The sequence below is a fragment of the Chelonoidis abingdonii genome, chromosome 7, assembly GCF_003597395.2.
Source record: "Chelonoidis abingdonii isolate Lonesome George chromosome 7, CheloAbing_2.0, whole genome shotgun sequence".
Lineage (NCBI taxonomy): Eukaryota > Metazoa > Chordata > Testudines > Testudinidae > Chelonoidis > Chelonoidis abingdonii.
The window spans coordinates 93,313,989-93,329,795 of record NC_133775.1 but is presented as its reverse complement, the minus strand read 5'-3'; the positions used below and the strand labels follow the sequence as shown (position 1 = coordinate 93,329,795).

General features: G+C 45.2%; 1 protein-coding gene across 1 annotated transcript; it reads left to right on the top strand.

Annotated features, from left to right (window-relative positions):
- The first annotated feature begins 13,218 nt into the window (after positions 1–13,218).
- POU4F3 (POU class 4 homeobox 3) lies at positions 13,219–14,541 on the top strand. Its single transcript, XM_032801475.1, has 2 exons — positions 13,219–13,338; positions 13,648–14,541. The coding sequence occupies exons 1-2, from the start codon at positions 13,219–13,221 to the stop codon at positions 14,539–14,541; spliced, it is 1,014 nt and encodes a 337-aa protein (XP_032657366.1).
- The last annotated feature ends 1,266 nt before the right edge of the window (positions 14,542–15,807 follow it).

The following is a 15,807-nucleotide window of genomic DNA, read 5'->3' as shown; positions in this document are numbered from 1 at the left end:
CCTAGTGGACCAAGTGTTCTCATTTCACCTTTCCCTGATACCACTATAGTTGGACATTTTGTTGGCAGTTTCAACAGAGAGCCCAAGGACTAAAGGGATGTGCAGATTGAACCCATCTCTTACCTGCAAAGGGAATCTCTCCTGGAGGTGTGGGACAGCTTGAACGCTGTTACCAGTGTCCTACCTATGCTATGAAGAAACAGCACTTCAGAGCTCTCAATCCATCTCCCACCACCACAGAATTCTCACACGGATTCCCCTGTTTCTTGGCCTATTTAACATTTGTATTTTGCTAGTGCATGGCACTGTACATGAAGTAAAGGACAAATCCTTCCCCAAAGAGTTTACAGTCTAAAAGACGAGACATACCAGCTGCGAGAGACAAAAATACGGGTTTTGGAACAGTAACAAACAGACTAATTGTGTGCACAGTTCTTAGCCAATCAGCCGCAGGAACCTGCAAGGATTTCAGACAGACATCACCGAAACCAGAAAGGCAATTTGCCATTCACAAGAGGGAAGTAAATTATGGCCAGACTGCATCAGTGTGTGTCAGAGGATAGAGTAGCTTTCAGTTGTTGGTGGAAGCCTGTTATTGCTCACGCGATGCATTTAGACAATGACTGCTGAATTATATGGCACATGAATATATGTTGCCAGAACAGATCGATAATGCTGACGAGATGGGTACTTACTGGAAACTTCTGCTTAAGAGTCTTACTATTTTCTCAATTACATGCTCTGGCTCCCCCCCACCCCCCCGCCCAAATCTCTTTGAACAGAATTATCTAGTTGTCCCCTACTTCCCCAGAATGGTTTGGAGAAGATACATTCAGCTGTGCCGTTTTCTAATTTACTAATTTATTTTTAATTCTGCTGTCCCAGATGATAAATTAGCAGATTAATTGTACTGCAAGTAGAACATGTGGGCCCTGACAAGGTCTCTTCGAATTGCTCTGTTGGCACAGAATCACCCGAGTTAGGAAGCTGGAGATCCCCAAGTGCTGTAACACTGGCATAACAGGCTCTGTTACCCCTTTCCCATGTAAAATGTTGGATGCAAGTTGCTATGCTCCAGCAATTCTTAGCCAGTGTAATGACATTGAGATGGGTGTCAGCGTTGGTACAAGTTGGAATAGCCCCAGCCCCCTAGCAGGAGTCAGAGAGCACAGAGGTAGTGTGCTGCCAGCTTTGTCCCTCACCCTCACCTCTTCATGTCTTATGTCAATTGTCAATCACAGCTCAGCAGGACTCAGGGCCTTCATTTAACTTTTTTTCAAAATTCACACTTACATCTTCATCAAAGGGATGAGAGAGGCTGGCCTGAAACTGACAAAAGCAGATGAGGGACAATCAAAGTTCAGGCTGAAACACCTGCCTTGGTGTTATACACTTACACACACACACGCTGGATGAGAACACAAGAACCACAAGGTAACAAGTATTAGCTTCCGTGAGAGGCACTCATCAAGGGGAAGAGAGACCCATGGAGGCCTAGATGTTGACTAAGTGTTGCAAACATCTATTTTCTGTTTGAAGGCCCCTTAAGCAGAACAGGTCACCTGAGATTATACCATGCTGATGGGCTAGATAAGGAAGGTTATTTTTGCAGTATCAGTTCAGTTTCTAAATTTTGTAGCCTTTAACATTATTTAATGAAATATCCACTGTGATAGTAATGGCTTCAAGGACTTTCCTGTAGTAATCTGTAACTAGGAAACTGTTTTGGACTCCTGGGTTCTCTCTGCCTCTGCCGTTGTCTAGTTGTGTGACTTTTGGCAAGTCACTTAGCCTCTCAACACCTATTTTTACCCATTTGGAAAGTGGGGTTACCTTCATTACAAGTGGTTTGAGGTCTAACTAATGTTTGTAAAGTGCTTTTGAGGGGCTCAGGAAAGAGGAAATGTACACTATTGTAGACGCCTTTTTTTTTTTTTAAAGCTGTTTGAGGTACTTCTGCATGGAATAAGTCCTCTGAATTCTGGTCCTTTTACTCTACCTTTTTTATCTCAAATGTACCTTTTCACTCAGAGTCTGAGTCCACTATCTCTGGACCTCTTTAATTGTTGCTTATTGTTTGTTTTATTCTCCATTGTTGATGCCATCAGAAAACAATCTTCCACTTGACAGTCTTAACTCTATGAACAAGACCTAAGATACTTCACTGGCAATTCATTTTACAGATGATGGAGTTACTGTTTACAGTCAATACTTTGCACAAGTGTTTTATTTAATTTTAATTATTGTATGACTTCAATTTATTTTATATCACAACCTACACACTACACAATTATTCTTATTGTTGAATATTAATTTATTTTTGTAATCTAGTGACATTCACTTCATTCCCCGTGCCTACAGCATCTTAGTAGTAATTAACTTAAAGATCCCCACAAACAGCAAATTAACTCAAACAGACCTCCTCCTCCTCACAAATCCACATTCGTCATCTCTACTCAGGTTGAAGCAAAATTTTCATAGTACCCCAAATGTTATGCTTACAAAACTGTGTGCACTCAGTTATGTTCATAAAATTGCACCTATGCCAGGTTACAGGTGCTAAGCCTATGGCTGCATATGCAAGCAGGTTTCTGGCTTTGCTAACCAGAGAGATGTGTAATCAGTGCTTTTTACACTTGCAAACAGAAGAATTATTGCAACCTTTTTGTACACGGTTGGAGTATGAATGAAAATTTGACTTTTAAGGCATATACCTTAAATCCCACCTAAAAAATTAAATATTCATCTTCTAACTTTGATCAAGTTATCCCAGTTTGCAATCAGTTATTTCTTGCACCTTTTCTGTTTGATGCTGTTAATCTTGTAATTTTCTAGTTTTCAGGGACCTGATCTTTCATCTAAAAATCTTTTGAACAAACCTATTTTCGTAGTCTTTCACCATTTTGGGAATGTATTAGATTGCTCTTGTACTTTAAGGTAGTTTAAAGTACAGTTGTTGTCTAGAAATGTCTTCTTTGAGTGAAATCCTGGCCCCACTGAAGTTAATAGCAAAATTCCAATTGATTATAATGGAAGAGGAGTAAGGATTAATTTAGGGTTTAAGGCACAAGACTGGGAGACCTAGGATATAGACTTTCCATGTGACAATGGGCAAGTCACTTAGAGCCCGACTTTCAAAAAGGACTTAACTCCCACACTACCTGCTGTAGTCAATGGGGACTGTGGATGCCCAATACTTTTGAAAATCAGAACTATGCTCTTTCTGTGCCTGGGATTCCCCAGCTGTAAAATGGGGGCAATACCCACTTCGCAGCAGCATCCGAGAGTATAAATTCCTGTTTGCAAGGTCCTTTAACTGCAACATGTTAATTAAAGATGCTTGTTTCACTCACATAACCAAGCTTTCACTCCTAGCCCTATGGAGCCAACAAAGGACCGGCAGACACAGTGTATTCTGTTCTGCCTCCTTTCTCACCGGCAACGTGAATATTAAAGCCTCTTTTCAGAGTACAACTGCACTTTAGTGCTGTGCTTTTCCTCCTACCATCTCCATTGCTATCAACACATGCTGAAGTTCCTCTGCCAGGAGATCTGATTCCCCTTTTCCAAACCATGCTTCCTGGGATAGAAAGAACCCAAAAGCCTGCTTAATAAACCTTTCCTCTTACAAGCTCTAAGCCAGAACTCCAAAGTTGCTGGCGCGTATTGATCTGGGCTGGATTTACCTCCAATCCCACTGCAAGAGAATGAGGGGGAGGTCAGGGTTAAATGGTGAGAATCCTCTGCCTTGATCCCATTGGCTTGGGATTTGCTAAGTCAGTGTCAGGAGCCCCAAGAGGTCATCTGTGCAACCGACTCATAAGACTGGCTCTGCTGCATTAATACACTATCACACAAGAGGTTTCCATCCCACCCTTGTATTTATTATAACTTCCTGTAATGGAGATCTTCCTCCCTTACTATTTGTTTCTTACTCTAAACATTCATTTCATGTGCCTTATATTAACACCTTGCATTTTCCAATGCCTTGTACCAAAGACTTCTATTAAGGGTTACTTCCTTAGCTAAACTCTAATTCAGTTCATATAGGGCGACCAGATAGCAAGTGTGAAAAATCGGGATGGGGGCGGGGGTAATAGGCGCCTATATAAGACAAAGTAAGACAAAGCCCCAAAAAATGGGACTGTCCCTCTGGTCACCCTAAGTTCGAAAAAGATTGAGTTAAAAGTCAGCCAAACCCTTACCTCTGTAAACCCATTGTATTTCGTTACCTTCAACCTTGCAGAGACAGTGACTGATATATAATTGAATCCTGGGTGTTTCTCTATATTCCACAAACTTCCCGTCTAAGGCACCTATTTGCCTGAGAGTCTGCTAATGTGCAGGCAATTCACTGCTACTGCTGTAACTTAGCAACTTTCCTTTGGTTTTGTTAAGTTGGGCTGTTCAATCTCCTTAATGAATGAGAGAATCAAGCCAGGTAATTGATGCTTTGCCGTTTAGCTGATGAATAATTGACTGTCTGGGTAACCTTAGATATTTCCTCGATCAGATTGTTCAGCAGAACAGCTATGTCATACCATGGGCAAAGTTTCTTGTTCTTGTGTGATGTCAGAAATCTGCTTTCTAAGCCCCAGCTCTAGGGGTATCTTCAAAAGTCAAGATCACCCTTCATCCTTCCTTCAAAGCGAGGTATGTGTCTTACAGTAAATCGTTGGGACCTGACAATGCCAGCAGTAAGATAAAACTAACTTCAGCTCTAGTTCTTAACCTGGGCCTGAAAACGCTAAGAAGTTTGTCAGATCGACAACAGAGAACAGTGCAAGAGAGTAAAATAAGAACCAACCCACCTCCCCTTGCAGGCTATGGAGCGATTACTCTGATCAAGTTCTCTGGAGTCGGAAGCAAGCACATGCTATTGTGTCTAGACCCCACTTAGGAAAAGAAAAGGAATAGAAGATCTTTGGCTTAACTTACACATGGTTTAATTTACACACACATCTTGAAATGTAAAGCATCATATCCTCTTCCCAGAAGGACTAGACCTGGAAGTCGTCATGCGCTAGAATTTGATGCAATTAACACTTAAATAAAACATCCTGCAGTGTTTTGTTTAGTAAATGTTCTGGTTTTACACTGGACAGCTGCCGCTGGTATCTTGCGTACAGCCTGTACCATGCTGGGGGCTGGGTTGTCTCTCTAAAGTTCGTGGGAGTTTGTTCGAAATTAATATCATGGTCAAACTCCAGGCTGGTGTCAGAGCCCATTGACTCCATGAGGCTTTGGCTCGGACCCCAAGGGAGAATGTAATCCTCCATCATTTCCCCCCAGTCTCTGAACTGTGGTCAGAGAATACAACAGGCGAGTGGGTAAAAAGCACACTTGAAATGCGACTTTTACCTTCAGATTTTGAATGAGGCACTAGTGATGTTTCATCAGGTTTTTTTTCTTTCTTTCTTTCCAGAAAAACTACTATTAATTATTTAGCAGGCGGTGAATGATTTCTCAAATCTATTGAAGTGACACCTTTTAGGCTGCAGTTACTTTCTGATGGCAAACCATCTGGACTCTTTTAGCTTGTCCTTGTTTATCCGTTGGACTTCTCTCCTATTTGTAAGGTGTAACAGCAACAGACAGGGCCAAAACCATCAATATTTTACAGCTTTAATTAAAGCGCGCTGAGCGGCTAGACGAACCAGTCTGGTTTCTTTCAAAACATTCGGGGTTGGGGTAGGATTGCAATTGTCTGGCGATCCGGGGCTGGGGCGGGGGGGAGAGGAGGATTGGTTCGAGCTGTGCCCTGAATCCTGCGATGAGCTTGTCCCGTTGAGCTGGAGTGAGTTCTCTAACCAGAACCAGTGCTTTCATTTTCACAACGTGTGAGCAGCGTGCGCTGGGAAGGGGGACTCGCCTGTCTCTTCCCCCGGCCTTCTGGGGTGAAAGGCAAGCAGCAAAGCCCTGACAATGAAGCATCCGCTCAGTCCACGAGCATTTAGCACTGGGGGGATGTGCCTGCATAGAAAGCATTGCCAAGAGCTCAGCGCACACTTCTGCATTTACTTCAACTAGACCGTGCCAGAGAAAGGAAGGGTGGTGGGGGGGAACAAAGGCATGAAATTTATCCATCTATTAATTACCTCCAGCATAGCGGGGCTGCCTCTAAAGACAGCGCCACTTCAGATAAAACTTTCATGCCGCTATTTAGGCCCTTTGAAATATAAATGATTTCCTTTAATTTTTTATCATAAATCAGGGCATGGAGCTATGCGACAACGCGCCGCTTTCCCCCGTGATGGGAGGAAGCTGCTCGCTCTCTTTGCCTTTCAAAGCCTGGTTAATGTTCCACTTCCATTTGTGCAGCGCTTGGGCTTGATGGGAAGTGATGGCACACCGGCTCTTTTCATCTGTCCTCAGTTTTCTTCGCTGCCTTGGTTTTTTGCCACCAGCTCTCTGGAATAAAGGGGAGGGGAGGGGGGCATTTCAGTGCATCAAGATCAGAGGGGCCAAGTCAAAACCTGTTCTTGGCCACACCTGCCTGCTCTTAAATCATAGAATATCAGGGTTGCAAGGGACCTCAGAAGATCATCTAGTCCAGCCCCCTGCTCAAAGCAGGACCAATCCCCAACTAAATCATCCTAGCCAGGGCTTTGTCAAGCCTGACCTTAAAAACCTCTAAGAATGAAGATTCCACCAGCTCCCTAGGTAACCCATTCCAGTGCTTCACCACCCTCCTAGTGAAATAGTGTTTCCTAATATCCAACCTATACTGCCCACCCCCCACTGCAACTTGAGACCATTGCTCCTTGTTCTGTCATCTGCCATCACTAAGAACAGCCAAACTCCAACCTTTTTGGAAACCCCACTTCGGGTAGTTGAAGGCTGCTATCAAATCCCCCCTCACTCTCCGCTTCTGCAGACTAAACAAGCCCAGTTCTCTCAGCCTCTCCTCCTAAGTCATGTGCCCCAGCCCCCTGATCATTTTCACTGCCCTCCGCTGGACTCTCTCCAATTTGTGCATATGCTTTCCGTAATAGGTGCCCAAAAACTGGAAACAATACTACAGATATGGCTCACTCGTGCTGAATAGAGGGGAATAATCGCTTCACTCGATCTGCTGGCAATGCAGCCCAATATGCCGTTAGCCTTCTTGGCAACTAGGGCACACTGCTGACTCATATCCAGCTTCTCATCCACTGTAATCCCCAAGTCCTTTTCTGCAGAACTGCTGTTTAGCCAGTCAGTCCCCAGACTTTAGCAGTGCACGGGATTCTTCCATCCTAAATGCAGGACTTTGCACTTGTCCTTGTTGCATCTCATCAGATTTCTTTTGGCCTAATCCTCCAATTTGTCTAGGTCACTCTGGACCCTATCCCTACCCTCCAGTGTATCTACCTCTTCCCTCAGCATAGTGTGATCTGCAAATTTGTGCAATCCATCCCATCATCCAGATTATTAATAAAGATGTTGAACAAAGCCAGCCCCAGGACCAACCCCTGGGGTACTCCGCTTGATACCAGCTGCAACTAGACATCGAGCTGTTGATCATTACCCACTGAGCCCAATAATCTACCCAGCTTTCTATCCACCTTATAGTCCATTCATCCAACCCATACTTTTTTAACTTCCTAGCAAGAATACTGTGGGAGATCATATCAAAAGTTTTTCTAAAGTCAAGATATATCATGTTCACTGCTATCCCCATATCCACAGAGACAGTTATCTCATCATAAAAGGCAATCAGGTTGGTCAGGTATGACTTGCCCTTGGTGAATCCATGTTGACTGTTCCTGATCACCTTCCGCCACTCTAAGTGATTCAAAATGGTTTCCTTGAGGACCTGCTCCATGATTTTTCCAGGGACTGAGGTGAGGCTGACTGGTTTGTAGTTCCCTGGGTTCTCCTTCTTCCCTTTTTTTAAAGATGGGCCCTATCTTTGACTTTTTCCAATCGTCCAGGACCTCCCTCAGTTGCCACGAGTTTTCAAAGATAATAGCCAATGGCTCTGCAATCACATCAGCCAATTCCCTCAGTGCCTTCGGATGCATTAGATCTGGACCCATGGACTTGTGCAGGGCTGTCCCTAGCTATTCTGGGGCCCTACACAGCCCCCCGGGAGGCAAGGGGGAACCACCCCGCAGCACTCACAGGTGGCATGGCTGGGGCCGGGTTGCTGTACTTCCTGCCGCTGGTGAGTGTGAGTCTGGCCCTGCTGCAGTCCTTGGGGTTGTGGGGGTGGGGCTGAGGTGGAACAGGGGTGGGAAGAGGCAGGGGTGGGGCAGAACAGGGGCTTTGGGAAAGTAGGGGAAGAGCAGGGGTGGGAAGAGGCAAGGCTAGGGCTGTAGCAGCACGCAGCTGTGCAGGACACCAGGAAATTTGCTGCCCTATGCAGCTGCGTACTTTGCATATTGGTAGAAACTGCCCTGGACTTGTGCATGTCCAGCTTTTCTAAATAGTCCTTAACCTGTTCTTTCACCACTGAGGGCTGCTCACCTCCTCCCAATACTGTGTTGCCCAGGACAGCAGTGTGGGAGATGACCTTGTCTGTGAAGGTGGAGGCAAAGAAAGCATTGAGTGCTTCGGCTTTTTCCACATCATATGTCACTAGGTTGTCTCCCCCATTCATTAATGGTCCCACACTTTCCCTGACCTTTTTCTTGTTGCTAACATACATGTAGAAACCCTTCTGTTACCCTTCACATCCTTTGCTAGCTACAACTCCAGTTGTGTTTTGGTCTTCTTGATTACACCCCTGCATGCTCTTCCAGGGTCTGACATTCTCCTGTTCCATGCTGTAATGTTCCCACCTGTTCAATGTTCTTCGTGGGTTAAGTCTGTGGTGAGCTACCCGCAGATTTATCCCTCCCCTCATTCCCACACTGCTCTGGCGTTACTTAATCTCTCCTGGGTTTTGGAGGGGACACACATCTCTCATTTGCCCTTTCTTGTGGCCCTGATTCAAAGTACAGAGAGAAAAGGGGTTTCCTTTTCCCCTTTTAAAGTGCTTCGAGATGTACAGGTGAAAAGTCCTATATAATGTATTAGGTTAGTTAAGTTTAGACCCAAACATTTCCCTCATCCTCTTATTACTGACAGCAGACTTGGGAAACAACGGTTGTCATGTATGCTGAAGACACATCCCATAACATGCAGAGCTTGCAGTAGTTTTTCTATAATCTGTCTCATTTTAGCTTCTTGAGCCTTCATTGGGCTCCTTGTTGGTGCCTCTAGCAGCTGGACATGTATAAAACTGGATTGTGTGCTTCCAGTCTTTGCTTTTTTTCTTGGAGGAGGATGCAATATATATTGCTAGTTATTAGTTTGATTGGATTCACACACTTCAAGAGCCATAATCATGGTACCTCTGGCACATTAGCTTCTGGTTACAGAGGAGAAAGAGGGAAGCTTGAGGACAAAACTGGGCCTCCAGCTTTCTGTGAACAACACATTAGGCTTAATGCTTCTGGTTAGGATGGTGTTCCTTTTTGATATGTGTTACAGCAAATCCCTGTTATGAGCTGAGGGCCTCGGAATCATCAAACCTTTTTAAACTTTGACTAGGTTTCATTCTTCTGAGGAACCAGAGATTTCACAACTGTCAGTATATTTAAATCTCCAGACCATCAAAAAGTAAAACTTGGCCAGAGTCAAACATTTGAAGAAATGTGTAGATTTTGAGGATCCCAAATTATAACTAGTAAATAGTACAAGTATGTTTCTTTCAATAATCTCCTTTTTTCTGCTCTTTAAAAAAATGATTCAAGGAAAAGTTACTTCCAACCTATGAAATATATATGGCCCTATCATAATTATTATTCAGTGTCTAAGCTTATAGGAGCTTAAATCAGCAGGGAACTAATTTAACGGTTCTGAGCTTCAGTTCATCCTACTGTACTGTACAATATATTGTGCAATTTTTAACAGGTATGTTACCGTGGTACGGTGAAGCTTTGTGAATGCATGTTTGCAAAGTACTTCCAGCTACTCAGGAAAAAGTACAAGTATTATTCTAATAAACTTAGTTCAGGTCTGGTGCTGAATCTAAGTTCCTGTGGGACTTAGATTCAGCACCAGGAGAACTTGGGACATGGACTGAACTTAGGACATAGACTGATCATGTCCATGTCCTAAGAACTTGGGGGTACAGTGAGCCACTGGCTGTAAGACATTGAAGAAGTCGTTCTATAGTTTACAATTTCCCGGGGTGGGTTCTTATTCCCTGTTAAAATCAGTTCCTCAGTGGAAACAATTTCTTGTTGTAAAGATTACCCTTAGCTACTATGGTACTGATAAATGCAGAGTGCACCTGAACTGTCACTCGCTTCATCCTTGTGTAATATAGAGCTGTGTTTGGAATTACAAACCAGGGGCCTGACCCGCAGCTCTGGTTTTATTGGTAGTTTTGCCAGAGTAAGAACTGCAGGGTGGGTTCCCCAGTTAGCTAACCAATGTTAACCTGAACACAACCACCCTCCGAAGTTTAAATTAAGATTTAAAAATCTGATTCTTCTTGCCTGGATGAATGTACAAAAGGGGCAGGGTGGCCTTGAGAAAGATATGTTACAAGGCTAGCAAGTATCTGTTACCCATTTACTTTTTTTAAGAATAGTCACCATTGCACTGGACCAAGGCAAACTTGAAGTGGATCTTTAAGGAAGGCCCCTGTCCTGGTCAATATAATATACAAATGCTCAGACCGGTCCAAATTAAGGGGCCTAATCTTGCTCCCCTGAAGTCAGTTGGAGTTCTGCCACTGGAGAAGGAGAAGGAGCAGGTCCTAAATTTGTAAAGAAACCCCATCTTTTCACGCCACTGGCAAGCTGCTCATCATAACTTTTTGGATGAGGTTAGCAACAGTTCACCGTGAAATCTTCTACTCGCCCTGTTGGTGCTGAATTGCCCTCTAGACAAATCTATTACAGGTGACGTTGGGGTTGTTCACCTCCTCCTGTCCTCCTCCTCCCTAAGGCACTGGAAATGGAAGAAAGATTTGGCGTGATCAAAATAGGATAAATAGCAAAGCTGTGTTTCATGCCATAAAACGCTGTTCTCCCTGCAGCATCAGTGACATCTCGTTAAAGGAAGGAGCAAGGCATACAAATACGTTTGGCATTAAAAGTCCTGTACAGTGAGTTTTTCAGCTGTGTCTGGATTCCAAGGGAAGGGAATTAGAATAATGCTTACGCTGCCTTCTCTGGGTAGGGAGGCACAGCAAGACCCTTAATTAGATACAGAGCAGTCGGCAGCATTCTGGAACACTGGAGTTTGAATATGTTGTCTCCGAGCACCTGGCTTGAAATACATTCTGCAAATGTTTTATTCTGATTGTTTAGCTGCAGAGTGCAGGCTGTAAGGAATCGGTCAGACAGCCTCTCCCTCTCCGCTTTCCCCAAGCTGGGCACCTGCAGATCAGAATTACAAAGGGGATATGTCTCTCTACTTTTGCTGTGCCCAGGGATTTGCGCAAAGCCAACTTTCTTCCATACCGTTGGTCCGTTTTATCGATATCGGGTCCGATTCTGCTCTCGCTGAAATCAGTGGGAGTAGGATCGGGCCCCATACCGCATCAGAAAGTTTAAAGAACGCTTAAAATTTCCCATAGGGATTTGAGTAAATTTCAAGGCAAGGCCTAGCAAGAGAAACAATCGCTCTAGGTTAGGGAAAATATATCGCTTAAACAGGTCTTTAAATTAGAGAGTCTCTCTCTCCCCTCATCCTTTTCATCTGGATTTTCAGAAATCCCTGAAACCTTTGACACCACAAATCATCCACAGGGGTTGAAGGAACTTGTTCCTTCATCTGCATGGTTACACACAGCCAGAGCCCTAAGCTCACAAGCGTCTGCTTTGCCCTTCTTCAAAAACTCCGATCTTCTCCAGTAGCAAAGCTAGTCCTGGAAGGGCAAGAAATAATTTAACTTACAAACAGGCCCGCGCACTTTTATGAAATATAGCTGGTCACACTACAGTGCATTACACAGAAACCTAATGCTGGAGTCGGTGATATTTCATTCATCATCTGCTGCTGGCTTCATAACTCCGTCTCCGTTTAAGTCTATTGCGTCTGTACACACAGTGCGATCGTTTACAGCAAACTGGATAACTGCAATCCCAAATGAGAGAGTCCGCCCTCCCCAACTGTGGTTTGGTTTGGCTGGCTGGCTGGACTGTTATACACACGCTGGCCCTGGCCTTAGCTTTTAGCCCGCTGCTATACCTGGATGTCACATGCATTATGTATTCGTCTTGTGTTGCAAGTAAGTTTGGAAACCGCTGACTTTACTTTGCAGGACGCTTCTGCTCGTTCCATTTAACAGAGAGCCCTTAGTCCAGTGAATGTGCTGGAAGAGGTACGAGGTTTTCTCTTCTCAGAATAAAAACTGGGTCGGATAGAACCTAGAACACAATCCCAGACTAACCGACCAGACTTCCCAGAGTGTGTCCAGGGAAAGTTCACTATCCCATGTGCAAGGGCCTGCTCCCTCTGGTTGAACTCAATGAGAGTTTTGCTATTGATGTCAATAGGATCAGCACCTGTTCCTTCCCCGCTATGTATTGAGGCTTTTCTGCTCCGTTTGCACATAGACTTGAACAGATCGAACCGGGGGATTGTGCATTTTTGCAGGGTTCCTATATAAACCCATCGGCTGGCGCCTGGCTGAAGCAGTGACATTCCTCCAACAGGCCGACTGAGCTCACTTCTATATCGTGGGCTTCCGCAGCAGAACCCTAGATGGTAAAGCGGCGCTCTGTGTATGACAAACGTGTTTCTCCCTGTGGTTACGTGTACTGACCACTCTGCTACAGCCCTGCCTGGGACCCCGAATCCCAGAGAGTACGTCCAGGGAAACTGAGAAAGGGGGCGAGGGCTTGCCCTGGGATTTTGCATTATTCCTTAAACTTAATTGTACTTTGATTTTAAAATATGAACAAACATTGTCTCTGAAGATCAGGCGACCTGCCTTTAAAACCAGCCCCAGCGCTCCGAAGAACCCTGCTGCTCCGGGTCAGGGCAGAGGCATCTTTGCTCCTAACTGCCTTTGCCTCCTAGGGCTACTTTCCCTTTATTCTTCCAGTGCAGCACGCCTGCGCACAGTGTGCTGGTCCCATTCCTGGCAGGCGGCTTGTAAGATGAGTGAAGAAGCAGGTGGGGGGAGGGAGGGAAGCTCTGTCATTGAAAATAGCTCACTTTGACAGAAGCAAGCCACAGAGACAACCCTGAATCTATGTCAGGGGCTGCCTACCTGCAAGGTGTGCAAAGATGATGGCCATGAACACCAAGCAGCCTTTCACTATGCACCCTGCCCTGCAGGAACCCAAGTACTCGAGCTTGCATTCCAGTTCAGAGGCGATGCGCAGAGTTTGCCTTCCAGCCCCGCAGGTATGTAGATAAAGCATAATTACTGCTTTAAGGCATATTTTTTGACAGGCACTTGCTTAATGTTTTTTTCATGTCGCCAGAACAATCGCATATCTCTGAACCTCTCTCTCTCCCTCTCCCCCCTTCTCTCCCTCTCTCTCACACACACTCTTGTCTCTGATCCACATGTCTATTCAAGCAAAGCTGCTGCCTTCATATTAATTTTTATGACCTGAGCTTTGAGGAGGAATCTCTGTGCTTGGAAATGTTTTTTAATCCTGAGTTGACAGTATTCCCCACTGACTCCAATATGCGCATTCTTGCTTGCAGCTCCAGGGCAATATATTTGGAAGCTTTGATGAGAATCTGCTGGCCCGCGCTGAAGCTCTGGCGGCTGTTGATATTGTCTCCCACGGCAAGAGCCATCCGTTCAAGCCAGACGCGACCTACCATACCATGAGCAGTGTCCCATGCACGTCTACCTCCTCCACCGCGCCCATCTCGCATCCTTCGGCCCTGACCTCGCATCCCCACCACTCGGTGCACCCGGGCTTAGATGGACACCTCTTGGACCACATCTCCCCAACGCTGACCGTGAGCGGCATGGGGGCGCCCGACCACACGGTGATGTCGGCTCAGATTCACCCGCATCACCTGGACGCCATGGGGCACCTGCACCAAGCCATGGGTATGGGCCACCCGCACCCGGTCTCAGCTCACAACGGCATGTCCTGCATCAGCGACGTGGAGTCGGATCCCAGGGAGCTGGAGGCTTTCGCCGAGCGGTTCAAGCAGAGGCGGATCAAGCTGGGGGTGACCCAGGCGGATGTAGGGGCAGCTCTGGCCAACCTCAAGATCCCTGGCGTGGGCTCGCTCAGCCAAAGCACCATCTGCCGGTTCGAGTCTCTCACCCTGTCCCACAACAACATGATCGCCCTGAAACCCGTGCTCCAAGCCTGGCTAGAGGAGGCTGAAGCTGCCTACAGGGAGAAGAACACGAAGCCGGACCTGTTCAGTGGCAGCGAGAGGAAGCGCAAGCGGACCTCCATTGCCGCGCCGGAGAAGCGCTCCTTGGAAGCCTATTTTGCCATCCAGCCCAGACCCTCCTCGGAGAAGATCGCAGCTATAGCGGAAAAACTGGACCTGAAAAAGAACGTGGTGCGGGTTTGGTTCTGCAACCAGAGACAGAAACAGAAACGCATGAAGTACTCCGCCGTGCATTGACTCGGCCAGGGGCTGGGGTGGGCAGCTGGCTCTTCTACGCCTGGACTTTTATATATTTTATTCAAATAAAGAGCAGGGATCTCCGTGAGGACTCGCACTCAAACCGACCGACCAACAAAGCCATTAACTTCCCCATCACGCTGATTATTTCCCTCCTCCCCCTTTTCTTGTCCCGTCTTCTTGAAAACAAAACAAAACAAGTTTCTCCCGGTTGCTCCTCGGCTGAGATTCACTTCTGTTGTATCTGTTGTGCACTAGAGCATAAGCCGCTTGTCACTTTTGGAAGAGTTGGAAGCTGAGAGGTACTGGGGAGGTGGGAGAATGATCTTGTTTCTAACACAATTGCAATAAAAAATAATAAAAGGATAGTTTAAGGGGAAGGGGATGGAGAGGGGAAATGGCCCTGAGGTGAAACCAGAGGATAAATATTTATTAAGATTTGTGAATTATATTTAAAAATAAAAAGGCTATTTTCAGAATGTCATGATTATACCCGGAAGTCAAATTTTACTTAGCTTTTTGTGGGGGTCAAGCTCATCGCCTTCTAGGACCGGAACGTCTGGTAGAGGGACCAATCTTAACGTGAGATACCTGAACAATTGTTTTATACTCCAAAACTTTGGTAAAGAAAAGCAAAGCAACCTATTTTTACTCAGCGAAATACTTTGGCTGCTCTTCATGTGAATTTTTCTTTCCCCCGAACTCGCGCACAAAACTATCTCCAGCTCGATTCCAGGTGTATTGCCTAGAATTTTTAATTCACCTTTAAATAAAGTTCTCTCATTTAGTTGACCTTTTTTGACAAGAGATTAAATTGTGGAAAGAAGTAGTATTCTGGCACTGGTCTGAACACAGTTTTACGTCTCTCAGATCCATAGATTCCCACCACACACTTGTACAGTGCACTCTCTTGGGTTTGCAGCCACAGCACCGGGACTCTATCGATGCAGAGACTTGGCGGAATTAACATGGACTTGTCTGCAATCGCTTCAACAGTGTCTCCACTCGGTGTTTGTTCTTTTTTCTTTTAATTCTTTTTTTTTTAATCCAAGGAATTTTTTCCGTTTTGATTAAAGACTGTATCTGAGTTTTGTAATACACCAAGTTGGTAAGGGTTCTTGTAACATTCTTGGTTCAATACTTGCAATGAGCTTTCTCCCTCCCACCCTCATATGTTTCGTATTTTAGTTATCTCATAGTTTGTGTGCTTGTGTGTGGTCATTTATTTATTTATTCATTCATTCATTCATTCCTCAGGACAAATTC

What these genes read in the sequence shown, in the direction of transcription:
- POU4F3 (XM_032801475.1), top strand. Translation starts at nt 13,219, where the DNA reads ATGATGGCCATGAACACCAAGCAGCCTTTCACTATGCACCCTGCCCTG. An exon ending in TTTGCCTTCCAGCCCCGCAG is followed by an intron (nt 13,339 to 13,647) that starts GTATGTAGATAA and finishes TCTTGCTTGCAG; the next exon opens with CTCCAGGGCAATATATTTGG.